This window comes from Salmo trutta, chromosome 10, assembly GCF_901001165.1.
Source record: "Salmo trutta chromosome 10, fSalTru1.1, whole genome shotgun sequence".
Taxonomy (NCBI): Eukaryota; Metazoa; Chordata; class Actinopteri; order Salmoniformes; family Salmonidae; genus Salmo; species Salmo trutta.
In genome coordinates this window covers 27,191,923-27,214,451 of record NC_042966.1, presented here as the reverse complement: position 1 = coordinate 27,214,451, position 22,529 = coordinate 27,191,923, and the positions used below count along the sequence as shown (strand labels likewise).

The 22,529-nt window shown below is 41.9% G+C and overlaps 2 protein-coding genes across 4 annotated transcripts; one reads left to right on the top strand and one right to left on the bottom strand.

Annotated features, from left to right (window-relative positions):
- Positions 1–167: 167 nt before the first annotated feature.
- il22ra2 (interleukin 22 receptor, alpha 2) lies at positions 168–3,722 on the top strand. Its single transcript, XM_029765156.1, has 6 exons — positions 168–389; positions 515–647; positions 1,113–1,291; positions 1,414–1,583; positions 2,283–2,459; positions 2,907–3,722. The coding sequence occupies exons 1-5, from the start codon at positions 326–328 to the stop codon at positions 2,430–2,432; spliced, it is 696 nt and encodes a 231-aa protein (XP_029621016.1). The 5' UTR covers positions 168–325; the 3' UTR covers positions 2,433–2,459; positions 2,907–3,722.
- A 2,453-nt stretch (positions 3,723–6,175) lies between these two features.
- map3k21 (mitogen-activated protein kinase kinase kinase 21) lies at positions 6,176–22,442 on the bottom strand. Of its 3 annotated transcripts, none has more exons than XM_029765153.1 (11): positions 20,793–22,442; positions 14,960–15,140; positions 14,257–14,405; positions 13,623–13,798; positions 11,445–11,685; positions 10,824–10,940; positions 10,518–10,622; positions 9,784–9,934; positions 9,584–9,681; positions 8,700–9,473; positions 6,176–8,578 (listed from the first exon to the last, which is right to left on the bottom strand). In XM_029765153.1, the coding sequence occupies exons 1-11, from the start codon at positions 21,565–21,567 to the stop codon at positions 8,130–8,132; spliced, it is 3,216 nt and encodes a 1,071-aa protein (XP_029621013.1). In that variant the 5' UTR covers positions 21,568–22,442; the 3' UTR covers positions 6,176–8,129. The 3 variants fall into 3 exon arrangements, with proteins under 3 accessions (XP_029621013.1, XP_029621015.1, XP_029621014.1); XM_029765155.1 differs by having other exon boundaries at positions 22,047–22,440; XM_029765154.1 differs by lacking the exon at positions 10,518–10,622.
- Positions 22,443–22,529: the final 87 nt, after the last annotated feature.

Here is a 22,529-nt window from a genome sequence, read left to right as displayed (position 1 = left end):
CTATACATTTTCACAAGTGTTAAACCAAAATATTATCTACAAAGTTTGTTGCCTTTACAATTTTCTGCTTGTTTATCTATATTACCATATGTGCTGTGTCGTCACAAACCTTTGTTCCCTCTTTTAACTTCCATGAGAATCATAGTTAAAAATGGCACAGAGTTGAGCCAGATCTCTGTCATAATACCTTCATATCATCTATATTACAGGGAAAACGTCACAAACAATGCCTCTCATGGAAGTTAAAAAAAGGGAACTATGGTTGGTTAAAAAGGGCACAGAGCTGAACCAGCTCTGTATGTCATAATACCGCGCTACAGCTAACATGCCATCCCTCCTGATCCACACTCTACTGCTGTGCTACAGCTCCCTCAGTCGCTGCTCAGAGAGTAAGTCCCGTCTTAATATTCAACATAATGCATGTGCATGGTTATAATATCAAATGCCTGCAATGTGTATCTCTCTTCCAGTTAGGAGAAAATGTCTTGCTTTATGACACTGGTCTCCATTTCAGGCAAAGAATATACTCTAGATGTCTTCGCCCCACATGAGGTGAAATTCCACTCCCTAGACTACAGAAATGTCTTGCATTGGAAGCAACATGCCAACTCTACCAACGACCAACAATACTTTGTCCAGTGGAAAGTGTGAGTATCAAAACTATTTGAGTCAAAGCTTTGTGAATCTGACATAGGCTACTATATGAACACAAATATGTTTACTATATCATCCTATAGCTCAAAAATCATGTAGGACAATGAGCTAGGCATGTGCTGATTGCAATTCAGGAGTTGTTGTTTAATTTTCTGTTCAAACAAATGACAAATACTTTTCAGTATATTTTCTTATAAAAACTGTACATTTTACAACAAGTAAAACACAGGTGAAAGATGTGCATGTATCAAGATGTGACATGCACCTATCCTACTTTGTTTAAATGTATATTTCTGGGCCTGTATTCGTAAAGCATGTCAGAGTAGGGGTGCTGATCTAGGATACGTTTTGTTTTATGCATCATAATTAATAAGATTATATGGACCGAGTGGGTTGCTACTCTGAGACGCTTTATGAATACAGGCTCAGATTATTCCTTTAATTTCTCCCCACCTCAGATATGGGGAGAAGCAGTGGACCAATGCAAAGGAGTGCCATGGCATCAGCCGGCTGCTCTGTGACCTGAGCAAGGAGACATCCGACCCCAGAGAATGGTACTACGCCAGGGTCCATGCAGCCCACTCAGGGACCCAATCACCATGGGTCCTATCCGCCAGATTCAACCCCAAGTGGGAGAGTAAGTGCTTCTCATTACTATCCATGGTATATGGGTAATCAGAAGTGTTTTATGCAAACAAGGATTTACAATTTCAGAGCTGTCGTTACTAGACAGCGTGGTTTGGCCTCTGTATCTTGCAGCCTCTGTCAGCCCACCGACTATGAAACTTCATGTGACGGAGAAAGGCATTGTGGTCCGGCTCAAGCCTCCACGCTCTCCCCACAGGAGACCTAATGGCAGCTGGATCAGTGTGAGCAGGCTGCAAAGAATGTCATTTACTATACACCTCATGCAGAGTGATGTTGAGGAGGTAACTAGCTACTATTATTTATAATTAGTAAATTGTCCTTAACAATGGAATTTTCCAACTTTAACTCAAACGCCCCGTTTATACCTTGCGCTAACGTGTTTTTGGGGATCTGATTGAGATGATCCAATCACTATCTTATCAAGGTTTGTTGCGTTTACACTTGGTAATTAAAGGGTGTCTCTTATCTGTCCACTGTGTCTGCATTGTAACCAGATGTCCTTGTCCCTCTGTGTATGCAAATTATTTCACAGATATTATTCCAAAAGTAATATGAATTCATAAGTCAATTATTTTACAGGGTGGTATAATGATGATTTAAATAGTTTTTCCATCCAGATCTATTTACACTCTTAAGATATACAGATACAAATAACTTTCTCCAGAGGTGGTCAGAAAGATCTGATCACAATGTCTTTTAATCGTCTATACCTGTCTAAAAATGTGGGCACGATCAGAATGTGGACATGATCAGGACAAAGGTTGCATGTTAACATCAGGTATAAAGGGAGCTTAAGACTTGAGACAAAATGGTCACAGAATAGTTATAAACTACTGAAATAGTTGAGGTTCACAGAATCCTTCAAGCTTTTTACTTGATGAGTGCTGCCAAGTGATTCAGAAGTCTTCAGAGTTATGATTAACAACTCAATATCTCTAGCACTTCTGTCTAAGCCTATTCTCTGACTAATCCTTGTGAAGGAAACATTTGAAATGGAGGGCTGTGCCAAACAGCTCCTGATCTCAGATCTGAGCCCCGGGACCACCTACTGCTTGACGGCCGAGAGTCGCTTGCACCTGCTGGACCGTAGAAGCACCCGGAGCCCTAGGGCCTGCATCACCACACTGTGAGGGCCAGGATCTAATGTCTTCCCCCAGGTATGCCTTACGTTACCCAGCACTTTGCGCCTCGGGAGCAGGCAACACCTGAGACAGCCAGCTTAGGCTAGCATCCGAGTCTGGCCTTTGTTGGTAGCCTAAAGGGTAGACCAGTTATACACTCTCAGTGTTGACCCCAGGGAGTCAGGGGAGAAATGCTGTTCAAAACAGGCTGTCGGCCAGGACAAAAGATGACAAAATCAGGGGATAAGTATTATCGTCATCTGGGAGAGAGAAATCTCTCCCCAGAGAGATATTCATATGGGGCGAGCAGTGAGTTGTGCCTTGGGATTACATTTGCTTTGTCAAATCTTCCCTTTGAGTAAAAAACTTCCTTGTTCTGTATTTTTAGATTATTGACATGTGCAAAGTCACCCAGATTTGTTTTTGTTTTTAGCTTTGAGACACTTAAGTTTCTCTCCTCTTTTTTTTAATTTCCTCCTGCAGGGGAAAATGTAGCCCTGGATTTCTCTGCCAAACCGGAAACTCAACATACTGTGACAATCAAACCTCACCGGAAGTATACACTGATTTATCCACTATTACCTCAGGTACTGCACAGGGATGCACTTTTAGAATCCTTCACATTTCTTTCATCGATAACTTTGTTGACAAATGTTGTACGTAAAACAATGAGTAGCACTAAACAATTACACATTGTGATATGTCATCAATAATTAAATTACCGCACATATAGAAAGGGTAGGTAACTAGATTCAGCCACGGGCTGATTTTTGTCAGAGTGGATGGTTGGGGGGGTTGGAACATAATTATAATAATTTGTACACTGCAAATTAACCGGAACTAAAAACTTTGGGAGGACTAAATATCCCACTTGCGGACTGCCTGTTGCATATTAATGGAAAGGGTATACCTAGTAAGTTGCACAATTGAATGCATTCAGCCAAAATGTGTCTTACGCATTTAACCCAACCCCTCTGAATCAGAGAGGTGCAGGGGGCTGCCTTAATCAATGTCCACGGGAGCAGTTGTTGTTGGAGGTTAACTGCCTTGCTCAAGGGCAGTACGGCAGATTTGTCCACCTTGCTGGCTCTGGGATTTGAATCAGCAACCTGGCCCAACACTCTTAACCGCTAGGCTACTTGCCCCCTCACTATGCTAATAGGGAGATATTGATAAAGCACAATCATTCCGATCCTTGTGTAGTTGGGGTGGGCTTGCACTGTAAGATAGATGTGAAGGAGCTTTGCAGTCTCTGTGTTGACGAGGGACAAAACAACCTACCGTCTCCTATAGAATTGCTAAGGCTGCATTTACACAGGCAGCCCAATTCTGATATTTCTTTTCACTAATTGGTTTTTTGACCAATCAGATCAGCTCTGAAAAATACCTGTCGTGATTGGTCAAAAGACCAATAATGGGGAACAAAGATCAGAATTGGGCTGCCTGTGTAAGCATAGCCATAGAATCCCAGTAAATTACAGTCTCCTGTGTCCTGATTATATTGACATGTAATGAATCAGTAATTTAAATAATGAATCAGTTTTACTAGCACTGGTTTTGCGGAAAGCTGCTTTATTTTTTATTTTCAATGACTGTGATCTGTGGTTGTCTTACCTACCTTACTTGAATGCACTGACTGTAAGTTGCTCTGGATAAGTGTCTGCTAGACTCATTTTACTGGCTGTATTCAAATGCAAATAAAACCTACTCATTTTGCTTTAACAAACATTTCCTTGAGGATATCTTTATTGAGGTTGATTTACACAAGGGACACTAATAATTCAAAACAAATATGAACAATAATGGTTTCTTATACTACAGTCATCTCAGACAACAATTCAAATCTACAATTCATAAATTGCAATTTCAGCTCTTACAACAAATCCTTTTGTGTAAGATCGACAGTCCAGACCGACAGTCCATTTGATCGCGCTTTATGAATACATCCTACTTCATACTGTATCTTTAACATCATATCACTATAAATTTGTTCTGTTTCCACCAACCTGTATGGAGCATGACATGGGACAGAATCATATATTTCACATTTCATTATTCAGTCTTAACGCATGCAGCAACAGTTTTAACCCTGAATAAAATTACTCTCACTATTATGCTCTGACTTAAATTGTTTTGAATTGTAACAGAATGGCAATATGTTTTCAGGTTTTTGATAACCATATAACCATCAAATGTGTGTATAATACATGTATAATAGGATTTTTTGTTTTTATAAATCATACATTTTCATGTTTTACGGATTTAACCTCATCTATGAAGGAAAAAAATTTGTTACAATGTATTCAATTTCTTGGGATTAACTTCCTTAAAACACAATACAAATGATTCATTCAGGAAATAACTAGAATACATACACTAGGTCACAAATAAAAGTATGTACATGGATACTACATAACAAATCAACTTTCTTTTTTAATAAAATACATTTGTCAATTTTACTTTTACATAATTTCACAAACCAAACGGCTGATTAAAAATACAGTATAAAAAATCCGTCTCATGGAATGTGAGCGACTTTGAGCTTTGGTGAAAGTGTTGGGAACATAGGAGACAGGTTGTTTTCTCCCTCGTCAACACAGAGAGTCTGCAGATCAACAGCAGAGCTCATTCACGTCTATCTCAGGGTTTTCCAAAGGCCCCCCCACTACACAGCTGATCCTCAGGACCGAGTTTGGGAAACCCTGCTATAGAGTACCACAGTATGAGTCATAGATACCCATAAAACCTAGCGGTCAAACAGGGAAATGGTTTCAATCATTTTTCCACCATTCATTTTTCCCAAAGGGGATTTTAAAAACACTTCAAATAAGGGCTGTGTAGGCTTACCCTGGCGTGACGTTTTGATGACAATCACACATTACCCTATACAGAAATATCTGATTTACATAAGTATTCACACCCCTGACTTGATACATGTTAGAATCACCTTTGGCAAAGATTACAGCTGTGAGTCTTTCTGGGTAAGTCTCTAAGCACTTTTCACACCTTGATTGTACAATATTTGCACATTATTATTATTAAAACAATTCTTCAAGCTCTTGTCAAGTTGATTGTTGATCATTGCTTGATAGTCATGTTCAAGTTTTGCCAAGCATACTCATAACATGATGCAGCCACCACCGTTTGAAAATATGAAGAGTGGTACTCAGCGATGTTGGATTTTACCAAAAAATAACACTTTTGTATTCAGGACAAAGTTTAATTCCTTTGCCACATTTTTTGCAGTATTACTTTAATGCCTTATTGCAAACAGAATGCATGTTTTGGATTTTTTTTCTTCTGTACAGGCTTTCTTTTCACTTTGTAATTTAGGTTACTAATGTGGCGTAACTGCAATGTTGTTGATCCATCCTCAGTTTTCTCCTATCATGGTGAAATCCCTGAGCGGTTTCCTTCCTCACCAGCAACTTGAGTTAGGAAGGACACCTGTATCTTTGTAGTGATTGTGTGTATTGATACACCATCCAAAGTGTAATTAATAACTTCATGCTCAAACTGATATTCAATGTCTGCTTTTTAAAAAAAAAACCTGTCTACCAATAAGTGCCCTTCTTTGCGAGGCATTGGAAAACCTCTGGTCTTTGTGGTTGAATCTGTGTTTGAAATTCACTGCTCAACTGAGGGACCTTACAATTATCTGTATGTGTGGGGTACAGAGATGAGGTAGTCATTCAAAAATCTTGTCAAATACTTGTTGTATCAAGATATTTCAGCTTTTCATTTTTAATTAATTTGTAAACATTTCTAAAAAACATGGTATTGGGTGTAGGCCAGTGACCCAATCTCAATTGAACCCATTTTAAATTGACTAAACATTTTGAAAAAGTCAAGGGGTGTAAATACTTTCTGAAGGTATGCATTCAGGTTTGTTTAGTATGGTCATTTTGAGTGATTTACATTTCCAGAAAGAACGTGGGGGGTTTCTGAGGATTCATGCTGGTTGAAAGACCTATCATGCTAATCAGCCATTCTTGAAGTGGTTCAAGTATAAAAGAAGGTTGAGGTCAACTGATGTATTACTTAAAGCCTGTGATTGTTAACATGGGGATAAAACAACACTGGGATTCTGTGGTGTGAACAAAATGTGATAAAACAGGTTTCAAAAAAATAAATAACTAAAGATCTGTAAATGTCTGTCGTCTCAATCTCTTGTACTGTTCTTCTCCCAAGCACAGCAAACACAATGCTATGAAAACGTATGAAAAAGAAAGCCTTATCAAAGTTGTTGTATTAATGGCAGGCATAACGTGTCAGGATAGCAAGGACCCCATAAATGCTCTTGCTATGACAATGTGATCTCAAAGGCAGTGTTTACATTTTTTTTAAATAAGGTATTCTTCCAGTTGTACTGACTTCAACAGCTGACTGGGATGTTCCATTAGGAATATTGATTTAAATAAAGAGAAGTACTCAAGATTTAAAACAGTACTACAAAAGGAGATTAACTTTCAGTATTCTGTGAAAACAGTATAAACGGGACGAACAAAAATACTGTACATTGGATATTTACAGGACAGTTTTACATGTTGCTCGGTACTGATGACTTGCATGGGAATGAATATTTAGTGGATAACAACTTGTATAGTCTAGGTGCATCAAAAAGAAGGCAGTTCCTGTCAGCAATCATTTTCATATTAACAAAAAGCTAAGGAATACTGCACCTAACTGTTACTCAAACAAGTATTGGAATATGTTTTTTCAAAATGTCATTCCATCTTTAGGCATTATCTTTATGAACAAAGGTGTGAAATAATCAATACTGTAATGATAACCATTCATACAAAATATACATTTATGATAAGCCAAATAAAACACCTTCATACTTTCCCCCCATCCAATCACCATCTCTTTGTTCTTCAAAATAGTGTTTGCACAGGAAGCTAGGTAGACTAAGCCCCAATGTGAATTGGTTTCGAGCCAAATGGTCATATTCCACAAAAAACACAGCAGCGAATAATGCTGAATAGTCTGTACAGTAGTGGTACTGGTTCAGTTGTTTAACGCTTGTCTAGTCGTATAGTGGTAAGGTAGTGGCTGACCAGGCCTTGCTTAGTGTTTCAGTGTTGAGACTAGGATCTCCAGTGTTGTTGGTTGCACTGTTACTCTACATCTGTCAGTTGAGCCACATGTTGACTTCCAGACAGAAGTCAAAGATAAGCCTAAGACATTCAATATTACCTCTGACATTGGACAGAACTTGTCCTAAAATAAACACTGTGGTATTTATAAAATAGAAACGATGAACAAAATCAATAGAAAACAAAATAATAACCAGCATTAAATCAAATTGGAGAAAAATATATTTATAGATAAAAGCAAATTAACATTGTTTGACATTTTAAAGTACGCATCATTTTCTAACTTGAGATGCCACGATCCAAACTAGTGTGTGTGTAGAAATGGCGACCATTTTTGCAACAACAAACAATGGAATGTGTTCCTTCGTTGTTCAATCAACCTGATGCTATTGTAATATGTTTTTCCCCCAATATTAAATTACCTATCAAAATATTACAGATATAAATAAAAAAGCACAGGTATCATCAAGCAGCAGTGGCCCACATTCAGGTAAAAAAAACATGAGGGCAGTGGAATGCCCTGGAATGTCAAATAAGAGTTGTTGATCCAACTCAAAACATTAAAGATTGTGCTCTGGTACCCTGGTAATAAGGCAGCTTATTTCTGCTATGACAAGAACTTTTTCTCTAGTTCAAAGACGGAGGGGCGACTGGGGCTGCTCTGAATTCGGCAGAGGGGCACGGTGCAGTCACGTTTCTGCCCCTCCGTGTCCATGTCCAGCAGAGAGCAGTCCATCTTGACCTCAGCGGAAGAGAGGACGATGTTGAGGCTTCTGGCGCTCTTCTCGCCAGAGTAGTGGCCCAGGGAGTAGCTCTTGTTTTGGCCCCTCAAGAGACCCCAGGAGTGGGGTTTGCCCCGGAGGGACAAAGGCCGGGGTCTGGAAGCAACAGTCTCCCCACTGGCTGCTCTCTCAGGGGTGTCCTCCCTGTCAGACTTCTTCTGAGAGGTCGTGGTGGAAGACTGTCCCGACGAGGTCATGGTGGAAGACTGTCCCGACGAGGTCGTGGTGGAAGACTGTCCCGACGAGGTCGTGTGACAGCCAGATGTACCATTAGCTGTGGAAATAAATTAACAGTCAGTTTCATTGCAACAGTTCAGGGCGCAGTTGTACAGTCGTGTCACCTCACAGCATTAAACAACACTACTGCATTATACAGTCCTGTCACTTTCACTCACTGTCCTGAACGAAGGACGAGTTCTTCCTTCGGAGGCTAGAGCCCATGCTCTGAGGCGGAGTCTGCTCTGGGGCTGCAGGCTGGGGGAGGGGCTCGACCTCAGCTTGAGTCCTGCTACCCGGCCCCTGTGGACCCTGTGGCTGGGAGCTGCTGTTGGGCTGTGCTCTGGGGTCTACCACCTTCACAGGGATGGGCTCAGGCCCCTCCGCGTCCGACTGCAGGAGGCACTTGGTGGAGTTGCACTCTGAGATGGAGGACATGGAGATGAGGTTGACAGGGCCTTGGGAGCCCGCCGACAAGGATAAGACTGCTTCCTCCTTGCGGGAGGAACGTCCACCAGGGGGGCTGGTGCTGCGGCGGAAGCGTGTGGCGCGCTGGAACAGACCCTCTTTCTTCTTCTTCTCCACGCTGGGCTGGGGCTCAGGGTCGTCTCCCGGTGGGGCCTTGAGTGTGTCACGCAGGTCGAAGCCCAGCCCCACCGAGGCCAGCATCGAGGCACAGACGTAGAGCACGGTATCTGTCCGGCGGCGAGCTGAGGCCCTCTTCAGACTGTTGGTGGGGGTGTGCTGGGGGGTGGTGCTGGTGGAGCTGGCTGAGGTGGTGCTGGGGTCCTCCAGGCCTTCCCCAGGGCAGACTCCTGCCGTCCCCTCACCCCCCTGCTGCTGCTCATCCTTCCACAGAGGTAGATCGATGTACACCTGATTGGGGAACTTCAGTTGCTTTGGTTTGCTATTGTCCGAGCTATCTGGTGAGCATATTTCATCTTTATTGGTCCCTAAACATGAAGGACGAGGACAGAGACAAATAGTCATTGATAAGCTTTTGACAGGTACTAAGAAATGGTATTGCTGTATCTGATTATATTAGAAAACAGATTTCCCTCACCTTGCTGCTCTGCAAACAATGCAGCCAACGGAACTGACTTCTGGGACTTCACCAGACTGGTGGACCAGGGGTTGTTACCATCAGACAGTGGCCTCACTCTGCCAGGACAAGGCAGTTTCATCAAACATCCCACACAGACACCATGAAGATGACAGAAGAAATACTGAATGGAGATGGAAAGAAACACTAATGTCCTGTACCTTTCAGCACAGTTTCCCCGCTCCTTGGTCTGAACGGAGCTCGGTCCCCACGTTCGCCCCTTCTTCTTTATCCCCTTCTTGACATCATCAAACTCCTCCGGCTTGTAGATGGTGCTTCGTCCCCATGTCCTGTTGCTCTCGTCCAGAGTCACTGTGATGAAGGAGCGAACATCAGTCAACAACTGGCAGAGTACTCCAATGCCCCAGTGACAAATCTCTGGGAGAGTCCAGGCCAACAGCAGATATATTAGTCTTCAAACACCTGAGTAGCTAAGCAATTAGAGGACTGGATTATTTGAGAAGACAACCTCCACCGCAATAAGAAATATAATCCCTGCAGCTGAACACTGGTTAGGAAATCAAAAAGACCCAGTATTTTGATGTCAATATTTCAAGAACAGGTTGGGTTGCAAACAAAAAAACCACCTGTGATAAACATTACAGGTTACAAACAGCCTCTGACGCATCCCAACGTGTTCTTCATTTCAAAACAAACCCATATTATTATTAGTAGTAGTAAAAACCCTGAAACACCCTGGGCTTTTCAGAGGATAAACCCCAAGTTAATTTTCTGAAATCAGCGATGATGATAGTCCATCAAGTTGTCTTAGTAACCAGAAGCACACAGGCAGCAGCTGGCAGTCCGTTGTTAGAACCTTAGCAGTTGAGAAACACGTAGCTGGTGCACACACAGCAGACAGTGGCCACATCCCAACAATGCCACAGTTGCTTGCCTTTCTTCCTAAACCCAGTAGAGGGCTGGCACTCGCTGGTGATATCCACATCCTGGTGATACACATACATACTGGCCCTTCGGATACTGTCAATGCGGGCACACACTAGAGGGAGAAAACATTCACGCAGAACCACATCAGCATTTGGACAGGGAAGCTTACCCAGTCATAACAGCAATGCCACAATGAAGCACACATAAAAATACTTTACTTGATAGTTACCTTGTTTTGTTATGCATTTGATCCAGGTCTGTCTTGTTCCTGTGTTAATGTAGTATGTGGATTGATTGTCTGAGGTGCACTTACACTGGATGGCCCGGAGGCGGGGTATGAGTGTGGGGCTGCTGGGGGGACTGGAGCTGTTCAGACTCCTCCTCTTGTCCATGGAGGGTGACGCCTGCACCGTGATCTTGTGCTGGAAATCTAGAAAACAGAGACACAGGCCAGGGTGGTTGGTCACTTATTTAGCTTTTACCATTCGTATAATCTCTAGTGGACAGACTACGCAACATAAATGGTATCGTAATGTCTGTCAAAAGACTGGGATGCGATGACTAACGAGCAACCGTAGTTCCAGTGCTTTGGTTTTCCATCACTGGTTATTTTGAGATTATTTGGGTGAAGGTGGTGCTTAAAGTGAGGGTGGGATTTCAAGCTTTGATTTTAAGTGGAAAGTTTTTTTGGCTGAGAGTTTCCATTTCGGGGGGGTGGAGACTTTTTTAGTCTCGTTAATATCTTACCTCATACATCTATGAGAAAGACAGAACCTAATTGAGCATTTTAACAAATAACGCAACATTTTTGTTCTGGGTGTCCGAGATTACCATTGGTGTAACATTTGTTGAACTTTTTTTCTCAACTCGAAGATAACATTGACTTAAAGACAGACTATCTCGACAAGACAGAAAGACAGTCAGAAACACCCACCTGACGGCAGGCTGATGCGGTTGCCGTCCTTGAGTTTGAGGCGGCTACGTTTGAACTTGCCCTTCCTCTTCTTGACGTTGGGCTTGTCCTTGTTGAGCTGGAAGATGAGGATGTTGAGTTCCCTCTCCAGCACGTTGATCTCCCGCTCTGCCAGCTGCTGCTCCCTCCTCTTCAGCAGCTCCTCGTGGGACTTCTGCTGCAGCGCCGCACGTGTCAGCTCCTCCTCACGCGAACGCAGCTCCTACAGGAAGGACGGAACACATGTAGGAGGGTCAGATGACAGACAACTCTGTATAATATAGTTTTCCCCCCTACATTTTGCATTCGGTGGGGTGCACGACTCGCCCAAAGTAACAAAATTATAATTTGAGACCAATCGAAGCCGAGGAGGGGGAGGGAGGGACAGCAATAGGCAGGTGTGCCCGCCTCTGCAATACAATGGTAGGGGAAACACTGGAAAAATTATCCACAGCAACAGGTTCTAGACAGGGCATTAGTTCCTTATCCCTTCTATCATTTTTGCTAAAAATAATTCACAAATACCTTCCTTGTTTACAGATTTACCTTTGCAAATAACTCCAAACACCACCCAGCAGAGCAGTGATCAGAGCCCTGGAGCAGAGCCCCGGAGCCCCGGAGCAGAGCCCCGGAGCAGAGCCCTGAGTGAAGGAGAGCTCTTTTAAGAGAGGCTGGCCAGCACTCACAGGTTGTAAATCCCAACTGGCTTCATGGAGCTTTGCAGAAACCTTGTGGTGTGTGGGGAAGCGATGACTAAGCCAAAGACCACAAGCTAAAGGGGCCCCTCAGTTGCTGAGGCACAGCTACAGAGTGGTAGAGAGGCCTTGGACTGCCTGGCTAAGAGGCTGCCAACGCTTGATTGTCAACTAGGTTGCAAATGAGTAGGGTTAACAAAATCAGTTGATCTACTCTGCAGGGCAGCATTTGGATTTCATGTTCTTGATTTTGTTTAGGTTCCTCTCATAAAACGGAATAATCCTTAATGAATTACTTCTGCAAAGCAGCTTTACAAACCCACTGAAGAGAAAATTTGATTTATGTTGTGTAACAACGTTTGCAACTTGTGATGTTGAAAAACTATATAATAATTTGTGTTAAAAATAACAAAAACAATAGCCCTATATATCTCCGGCAAAAAACGTCACTGAAGTTTTAGAAGAAAGCTGAACCTCACTACACCTACAGTAGGTTTAGACTTATGGTCCCTCAGAAATATAGATGGATAAGCGTTTTAGATCATATGCAACCTTTAACAATGGAATGTAGAAACTCACACTCCGGAGGAACAATGTATGACTGTCTGTGCTTCTGTTCCCTTTTAGAGGTAATGAAAAGAACCGGTGTCGTATGGGGAAATAACATGAAGAATTGACATGCTAGACAATACCTGAGAGAGGTTTGACATATTTCACAATTTGACAAGTTTGCTGCTTAACAATTCAGCTGAATTTACATGAAAGCCCATTTGATACAGCAATTACAATTCCCATTTGATATAAGAGGAGGGACTAAGGGAAGCAGCTTGTCGTATTAACAAGGGGAAATACTTAAAACCGTTAACACTAATACCTTATTTTGTTAGACACGATTAGCTCGCTCCCAGAAATAATCCATTCAAATCAAAGCATTCCCTTAACTACAGGTTTATTGCACAGCTGCCTTCCAAACGCTTCTAACCTTATACTTCTCAGTTTATACTATAGCTATACATCTTACCTACTTAATGAAGCAACAAAGGATGAGTAAATTATAACACAGGACAAATCTACTTAGTGAAAATTCTAAATACATTGCACCACATCTCTCTGTTTCCTGAGTGCTGACATAGTGCCTCTCACCATTCACATCATGGCATTATGTTTGAGAATACATGCCCCTACACTGATCAAATGAATGAAGGCATACGGGGAGGGATGTGACACTTGCTGTTATTACAGATGTATGGTCTTAATTTGACCTACATTGTCACAGCAAAATAATCCTGTAGCACATTAATCCATAATGTTGCTACATGCAAAGTACAATACTGTTAATATAATTGTGTGTTAGTGTGGGTTTTCAGTCAATTTATGTAAATCATGAAACTCTTATGCATTTCCTGCGGTGAAGGAAAATTCTCAGCAACAAAAGAGTGCTCAAATTAAGCTCCTACACTTGTACCTTCTCTTTTGTCCTGAGCTCGTCAAACATCTCCTGGATCTCCACCCTCCAGTCCTCCTGCATGGAGTGGAAGGAGTCTTGGGGCATAGTGGCCATCACCGCCTCCTCTATGGCTGTCAGCTGCTCCAGGATGGAGGCAAACGACGGCCGGATGTGGGGGTCCTGTTCCCAGCACTCTGAGATAAACAACAATGTGGAACCAAGATTGGGATCAATGTTCTGGAACTAAATCAACACCAATATCTAGTTCTGTGATGTTGTTTTTTTTTAAAGTATATATATGATTAAAAGTATATATGATTTATTGTCACATCCACCGTATAGGTGCAGCGAAATGGGTTGTTTTACAGGGTCAGCCATAGTAGTACGGCACCCTGGAGCAAATTGGAGCAAATTAGGGTTAAGTAGTACGGCGCCCTGGAGCAAATTAGGGTTAAGTGCCTTGCTCAAGGGCCTATCTGCAGATTTTTCACCAGTGTTGGCTTGGGTATTTGAACCAGCGACCAAATACACACACATATGTCCTGGAATGAGAATTTATTATCCTATGAATGTACTTTAGGCAACATGAGTTCTTCAAAAATGGGTTGAGGAACGGTAACAGCAGATGGATGGTCGGACTTGGTGACAGCACCTTCCATGAGCTTGGCGAAGGGTTCTGGGCAGGTGGATGGAATAGGGAGGGTTAACTTGTTGACAGCCACACCATAGGCCACAGCCAGCCCATCAATCCCACGGTAAGGCACCTCTCCTGTCAGCAACTCCCATAACAGGACCCCATAACTAGTAGAGAACACAGATACAGTGAGCACAATGTCCTAATATTATAACACTATTTTAACACTCAAATTGCCTAAACCTTTCTTGTTGTGCTTAGACCTGCTGTTTAGAGGAACTTGTTCTTGAATAATGGACTTGTTGAATACTAAATAATGGCAGTAAAATGTTGTTTACCTGTACAGTGCAAACACAAATGATCCTGTTGAGATTAAGCACCAAGCCTACAGTAATCATCTTTCATGAAATTAATGTTAGCTCCTGATGCATCAGATTGTAGTTACCAGTGGAGGGTGTTCAGGGCTACTGTAGGCTATACTGCACATAGTAGTAGTACAGAATGTACATAAAGTTATCTGATAAAACAGTTTTGGTTTAAACAAAATAACAACGAGAGCACTTATCAGAAATAGGTCGGGACAAATGTTTCTGAATGTCTGAAAATAAAAGGAGTATCATGGTGCCACCTTTCCAAATCATCATTTCATAAAAACCCTATTGATTCCAGTCTGACTGTGTTTGGAACAGGGAGTAGAAGGAGCGTGCTGTTATTGTATTACCTCCAGACATCGCTGCCTTTGGAGAAGAGGGAGGACTTGATGACTTCGGGGGCCATCCATGAGTATGTGCCAGCAGCACTCATCTTGGTGGTGTTGTGCCACTCTCTGGCTAGGCCAAAGTCTGTGATCTTCAATGTCTTCCTTCCAATGTCATCGTTCTCTATTTTTTCAAGCAACAAAACTAGGTAAAAAGTAGAGGACAGAGGAGAGGGTTGGTTTGGCGACACACAATGGGATATCTTCTAGGTGTGAAAACAAATGTAAAAAAGCAGCTTTTTCATTATGATCAACTGGGAAGATGACAGTATTATAATATATCTGTCCCCAGGTCTTAAACATTCTTTATACTGATACTTACACAACCTGTCTGTAAGGCAAAACCGAAAACACCACCCATTAACTGAATGAATAGGCAAGAAACAGTATGAAGTGTTCTCAGAGGACTGCAGTTTTTGCTTTACTTAAAGACGATGTGAATATGAAGCACTTTGTGCGATTAAAACAATATAAATATGCTAATTTAGAAGACATTCTTCCTCATGGACATATAGACCTAATGGATATTACATACTGTACCCAAACTATAGGCCTAGCTAAAGAAGGGAGGTCATTGTTTACTTTGGCAGGTGTGCCGCCCTCTACTTATTAAGAACCTATTAACATTGGCATTCACCCCAGGTCTGGACACCTGTTGATTAAAGAGAATGTGTAACAGTCTAAGACCGGGGGTGGTTGCCTGAAAGTCAGATATCAGCTCATTCTGTCCTTGACTCCTCCATATCAATGCCATATCCAACTTGGCCAAGCTAACAAAACACCATTATCTAAAAACTACAACACATATTTCATTTTACAAGGGAGCACTTTTAACTTTCCCATGCCCGGAATGTTAACAATCATCTACTCCAGAATAGAATAGAGTAGACCTTGACTCTACTGCCAGCTCACAGTCACTGACTTGCCAAATGAGAGGGTGACAAAGCACACAACATAGGCTACATCTGGAGGAGGGTAATGTAACAAAATCACAGTGGACAAGGAGAGCAACAATACTGTGGAGAGCTATGGCAGTGTAAGATTATTGTTGTCCTTATTATTTGTAGAAGATTAACATACTGTAACTGACATAGCATCTACCTTCACTTAGATTTAAACAAATATGTTCCTTAGAGTGGCACAATATTCAAGTAGGCTTATAGGAAGAAACTAGGCCTATTCCTAAATGTGACAATTGGCATTCCATTTCAAAACAGGTTTTTCTGGCTTAATGAGCCTATAAAATACAGCGGTTTCATCTCATTGTCCATGATTCTATAAATTCTGATTAGGCTAGTTACCCGACATAACTCTATATTCTTCCAGAACAGGATACAGAAAAGTGGTATGTTCATTGATAACAGACTCCCTGATTACATGATATACTAATGCTAACCTTACCCTGAATGCTGGTCCAAACCTCTGAATACAAGTCGGGTTGACATAGGCTGTATTTCAGTGCCCATGGCACATTTCAGGCCTTTAAAAGGAGTTTCCTCAGATGTGGATGTCGGAACCTGAGCTCTGCCATAGTAATTAACATGATTCAGTAGCAGGGAGGGGAGCAAACCACAGACTAAAGGACTAGACCATTTTTAAAAATCTATTTGTTGAGTATTTCTAACAATGACTAGACCTATAGTTTTTCTATTAGGCCGTAGGCCTGGGTGGCACTGAGAAAATGTCTTTCCCCCTGTTATTTTTCACACCATTTCCCTTGTGTTTCAACCACACTATGTAAACAAAAGAGTTAGCCTTAAAAGGTACCAGCTCAAGGTGATATTTGTAGACAGAACACTGGGTTGAGTGAGTCCGGTTTTCTCCAGCTGATGCCGGATAATAGGCAGTTCTTTGGTGGCAATAATTAAAAAAATACTCAAAGCTTTTCCAGTTTTCCTTACAGAAAAAACCTTCAGTAAGCGAACTACTCATTATTGTGGTTAACTGCAGGGCAGTAAAAAAAAGTTGCCTTGCAATCTATAGTAATGCTAAGCTTACTTAAGCCCTCCTCTGTAAGGGCATATATATTTACAGTAACAATTTTATAGGTTAGGGTGTAAACTTGAGCGCTAGATGCAACAATAGCCATGACTTGGATACACAAAATAACACTGTGTGCACTCCAACAGGGCACTATTGTTACCTCCATTCTGGAGAGAGATTCTTGACATTCTTTAACCTTTGCATCTCTGTGCCCGAAACTACAAAATTAAAGTGTTATGAGGGCTGGCAAGAGGCCAAGTTTCAGTGTGCTCTGCACTGCCTGCCAATGAACATTGCGTCCATCTACAGAACCTCTCTGCGCTCCAGCTCCAATCAGCAAAAAGGAATATCCTCTTGTAAAAAATTTTTTAAGAATTTTAAAGTTGCAGCTGTTGTGGAGATTAAATATAATGAAAATAAGCCTTTCAGACCAGGGAGTCTGGGCATTCTTGTGGCTGCTGTAACCTAGCAACTAGTGCTTGACCACTCCATTGTGCAAACTTATGTTAAGCTTTTGCCCCTCATTAGCGGCATTCCTCCTTCGACCGAGGTATTAAAAGATTAAGGGACACAAAGACACACAATTTCACTGACTTTTTGATATTCCCTTAAGATAATCATTGATCAAATAAGTGTGGATTACTACACTAAGTAAATTGTGGGTTGATCAGTACTGAAGGTGAAGGTAGTTGGGTCGTGAAAGTTTGTGCACTGCATTTTCTCTCATCTTACAATGCATGCTCAAGACAAACATTCACAACAATATCCCAGAGATGAAATCCCCTCTGGGCTCCCTTATTTGTGGCTGGTGTCCTAAGTAACTGGTTTAAACAGAAAGTGTATAGTTCCGAGTGGGGGTCAGTGGGTAAATTCAGTGAGCCCCTTAAACAAACACATTTTCCCCCAATTAAATTCAGCAAGATACCAGTGCTGTCTGTCACAATAATGTGGAAAGATACACACACTAACTTGTGTTAGCAGTGTAGTGCTGCTTGGGGGTGGGGTGTGAGCCAGTGTCTATTGTCCATTTAACATGTGCTACCTGAATAGCTGTTCAATAGAAGAGGTTGGGTTTGCCCACACCCCCACATCTGACAGTACTATGTAGACACGTGTATGATTCCCCGGTGAAAACAAAAATACAGCAAAATGAATTGACGAACAAAGTTCACCTTCTGAGAAATCTGAGCCTGATAAGACAAGCCACTATCGGTATACTGCAGAACAGACACTGTGCCAGAATCATGTTTCACACAATACAGAGGTGATGTCTCACTCTGAAGTACATGGCCACAGTCATAGTCAACTCAAAAATGTTCATGCATTATTTAGAGGGACAACTCAGAGGGCTCAAAAGCCCCACCAAGGCTTGAGTCTAAATATTCTCACCAACTGAAAAACATGCCTAAAACCTAACTGTAGCAAGGGTCAGTTCTAGAATCTTCATGTTTTCTAGTGGCTCAGTGTGGGTTGGTTCTTGCAACACCGGGATTGTGGGTTTGATTTCCAAATGGGCCATATAAGCCTAATATGAGAGGTTTAGGAAAATTACCATATTATTATTACAGTTGTGAGCTCCAACATTGTAACAGCACTCATGTGATTTAGGAGCACATACACTGATGCCATGGTTTGAAGTTGAGTGTTTAGTAAATCAGGGGCTTAATTTGAGACAATATTTCTGGGGGGGTTGGGGTTAGGGACCCCAGCTGAGCAAACGTTGATCTTACTTCACATCCTCTCGAGGGTCCCCCCCCTGCATACAAAGATCCTTCTTTAGGGCCCTGCCTGGTTCTCACATGCCCTGAAGAGGATCTGGGTTTCTGAGGATCAGCCACATGCCTAACAGAACGACAAGCAGATGGAGAGCTCTCAGCTGCTTGGACAGGCCTCTGGAGTCCATAGGGGTGACCGAAAAGGACAGAGTTGGTAGAGGGAAAGTTGCCTGTGTACTGTGGAAATTAATGGAATGCGGAGATGGTGCAATTTCATAGCAGCAATGATTCTGCACTTCCCAAAGGCAGACTGACGTATTTGGGTCAGAATGTAAAACATTACTGCTTTGGCCAACAAATTAAATCTGTAACTTTTTGGGCAACCTGACCAAATTAGCATAGACATGTGTTATAGATCTGTCATTTGCAATGAAAGCAAGTCTAAGAAGGGGTAAATCTGTTCTTTGTGCACCATTTCTATGCTTCGCATTTGCGTTTTAATTCCGGTTTTGTACACCAGCTTCACAGCTGAAAATACAATAGTTTTGTTTAGTGAAAAGATATTGCACAGCGGTTTAGAAGGTACAATGATTCTCTACACTTGCTCGTTTTGTCACAAACTGAAATTAGGCAAACTATTATAATTTTAGCAACCCGGAAATGGCGGAACGATTTTTGCATTTTGTACCTTTAACTTAATGTATTGTCACAGAGTTCCCTTTCAATTATCTGTCACGCAATATGGGACAGATATTGTACCAATACTTTTGGAGCTCACATTTGTTGTTGTTTTGGCTCCGTACTCTGTACTTGGATTTGAAATGATACAATGACTATGGAGGTTAACGTGAAGATTGTCAGCTTTAATTTTAGGGTATTTACAACCATATCGGGTGAACACTTCTACATTAATATGGATGCTACCATTATTACGGATATTCCTGAATCAATCGTGAATAATAATATATTATACCCTTAAAACATGCTAATGTCTCACCATTACAATATCAGGGGAGGTGAGCATTTTGAGGGGTTATGATATTTGTGCGTGTAACTTTCTCGCTCATCATTATTCACAATTCATTCAGGACTATCCATAATCATGGTCGCATACACATTAATGTAGTGTTTAAAAATATACTATTTTCTTATTTACAATAAATGTGACTCTAAAATGACAATACATTACTTACCATTCATTTCTATTGGGCACAAAATAATCTGAAACAACCAAAAGGTTTGTCAAGTCACAAGCTTGATGCAATCATTGCTTGCAATTAATGTGGTATCAAATACTAAACTTTTGACTACTTTAATACACTTAAGTAAATTTGACCCAATACATTTAGTCCTCTAAAATGGGGGGGGACTATGTTCAAAAAGTGCTATCATTTATAAATGGTTCTAAACAGTTAAATGGATGAAAATACCCTCAAATTAAAGCTGATTGTCTGCACTTTAACATCATTGTAATTGTATAATTTCAAATCTAAAGTGCTGGAGTACAGAGGCAAAACACTGTCCCAATACTTTTGGAGCTCACTGTGTGTCAACAATACCTAGGTCTATACAATGTATAGACCTAGGAAGTAGTATGAAAGTAATCTTTCAACATGCCACTGTGGCCAGGTGTTTGATTGGTGAATTAATATGTTCATCATGTTCTAGCGTATCATTAATGTGGGGTTAGCATAAGAGTTTGTGTGATAGTTTGAACAGGGAAAGTCATGGCGGAGAAGACCTTGCTCAGGGTTCCACAAATCATTCCTTCAAATGACAACCCTCAGTTGCATGCCTATCTACAACGTGCATGCAGTGTCACCTGAAGTTTAAGTACAGCAGCTGAGCTTACAATACAATAGCATTCTAGGCAGCTTTTCTAATCAGACAATGTGCAAAACCCAACATTTCTTGGTGCTAGGAGATATATTGTTTGTCAGTTTTACAGTGATGGTAAAAGTGTATTCATGAGATTTAGGGTAATGTTTTAGTTGGTAGAGGAGATTGTTGACTATTCCTGTGGCCATGCTCAGAATTTCATCTGTTCTGAAAGTGATGGATGGTTATTTTGAGCGGATGGTAATATTGATGTTGCTTACTGTTGCAGGATTTCAGGTCACGGTGAATAATGGGCACAACAGCCTCCTCGTGTAAGTAGTGCATGCCTCTGGCGATTTGAACAGCCCAGTTGACAAGAATGTGTGGGGGTATCCTCCGACCTGTCAAAGCCCGGTTAAGAGTCCCTCCGCGAGCATATTCCATCACCAAGCACAGGTTCGGCTCCTCAAGGCAGACACCTTCAAGTTTTATTATATTGGGATGTTGTAGCATAGAGAAGAGCTTGGCCTCTTGTTTAACACCGTCCGAAGTTGCAGTAATGTCTTCGTCAGGATCCTGTCGGGCTGCCTTTACAGCGACCTCTTGGTCCTTCCATGCCCCTCGGTAAACTTTACCGAATCCCCCGACACCGATTATTTCCTCTAAAACGAGTTCACTAAAATCTATTTGTACGGGAGTACTCGGACGCTCCCGCACCCCTACCGTGCTACCGTCGGGAAGTCTGTAAATTGCTGGTTGATACGTAACATAATTTGCTGGGAAAATCCCAACTCGGTGGTTAATTTTACCCGTCCACCATCCTTCATCTCCCGAGATCGCAGCATCCTTCGAGAGGACCTCAACCACGTCCCCCCGCCGCAGACTAAGTTCGTCCTCTCCAGTACTTCCATAGTCAAACACAGCCGTCCACAGCGATCGGGAAAGGGGAGCAGAATGAGCCCAAGCTCTTGCGGTGGGGGAATCTGTCCAGTCATGCTCTCCAGTGTCTTTTGGTCGCCCCTCACCGTTTGGGAAACCAGCCTTGGAAACATCCATTTCTCGGTGTCTGTAGCAGAACCATAGGGTGCAAAGCTGCTGCAAAATCAAACGACCTCTACACTCATTGGAATGTTAGTGAATCGTTCAGAACGACTTCCCAAATGGGCAAAACATGGTATTCCAATGTCCTGGTAAGACACGTTTGCTACTTTCCACGTCGCCACTCTGGTCAAGTTTATTTGTGGATCAACTTCTGAAACGTAACTATTCAATAAGTTAGCTAGTAACGTTACCTAGTTAGAGTGCTAAGACGCTAGTTTGAAGGAACAACGCACATTTATGTAGCTAGTTACTTATCGGGGTGTACGTGGAGGTTGACCCAGTCTCACTACGGACAGTGGAAAATAAGCCCCAATTACTGCTAGCTAGCTAGCTTAGTAGCTAGAAAAAAACCATACCTACAGTAGCTGTGCTAACGTTAGCTCCTGAATGATCTATCAGGCTATGAAGTTTAAGTGCCAAAATAGTAACGTTACCTGCACATTCGGTCGAAATAAACTTGGGTTTAACACCAGAAACATACGCCAACAGTAGTAGCTATATCATTGTTGGTAGCCGAGCTACGTTTTCATCTAACTTTTAGCTGGCAAGTTTAGCTAACGTTAGTTTAATCGCTCTCCAAACCTTTAGTTAGCTAGCCAATTCGTTACGCTAGCTAGCTTAGGTCGTCAGCCCACTGACTGCACTGACACTTTAAAAAGTTTGAATATAAATACAGTTAATGTCTTGTCAGTATGAATCCTCGTGTAGCCAACAATATGAAGTTTTAATGATTCGCTAGGATCCGAAAGATAACCAAACGTTCCATCAACTTTCCTCAGAACAATCTGTACGGCCCCGATATCGCTCCTACTACACACTGCGCTGCCTGAGCAGCGGGCTGGTCCTGTTGGGAAGTTTGCTCGCTCGCTCGAGCTGAGCTCTTCAACACGCAGATTGGTGGATTTCCCCTCACGTGA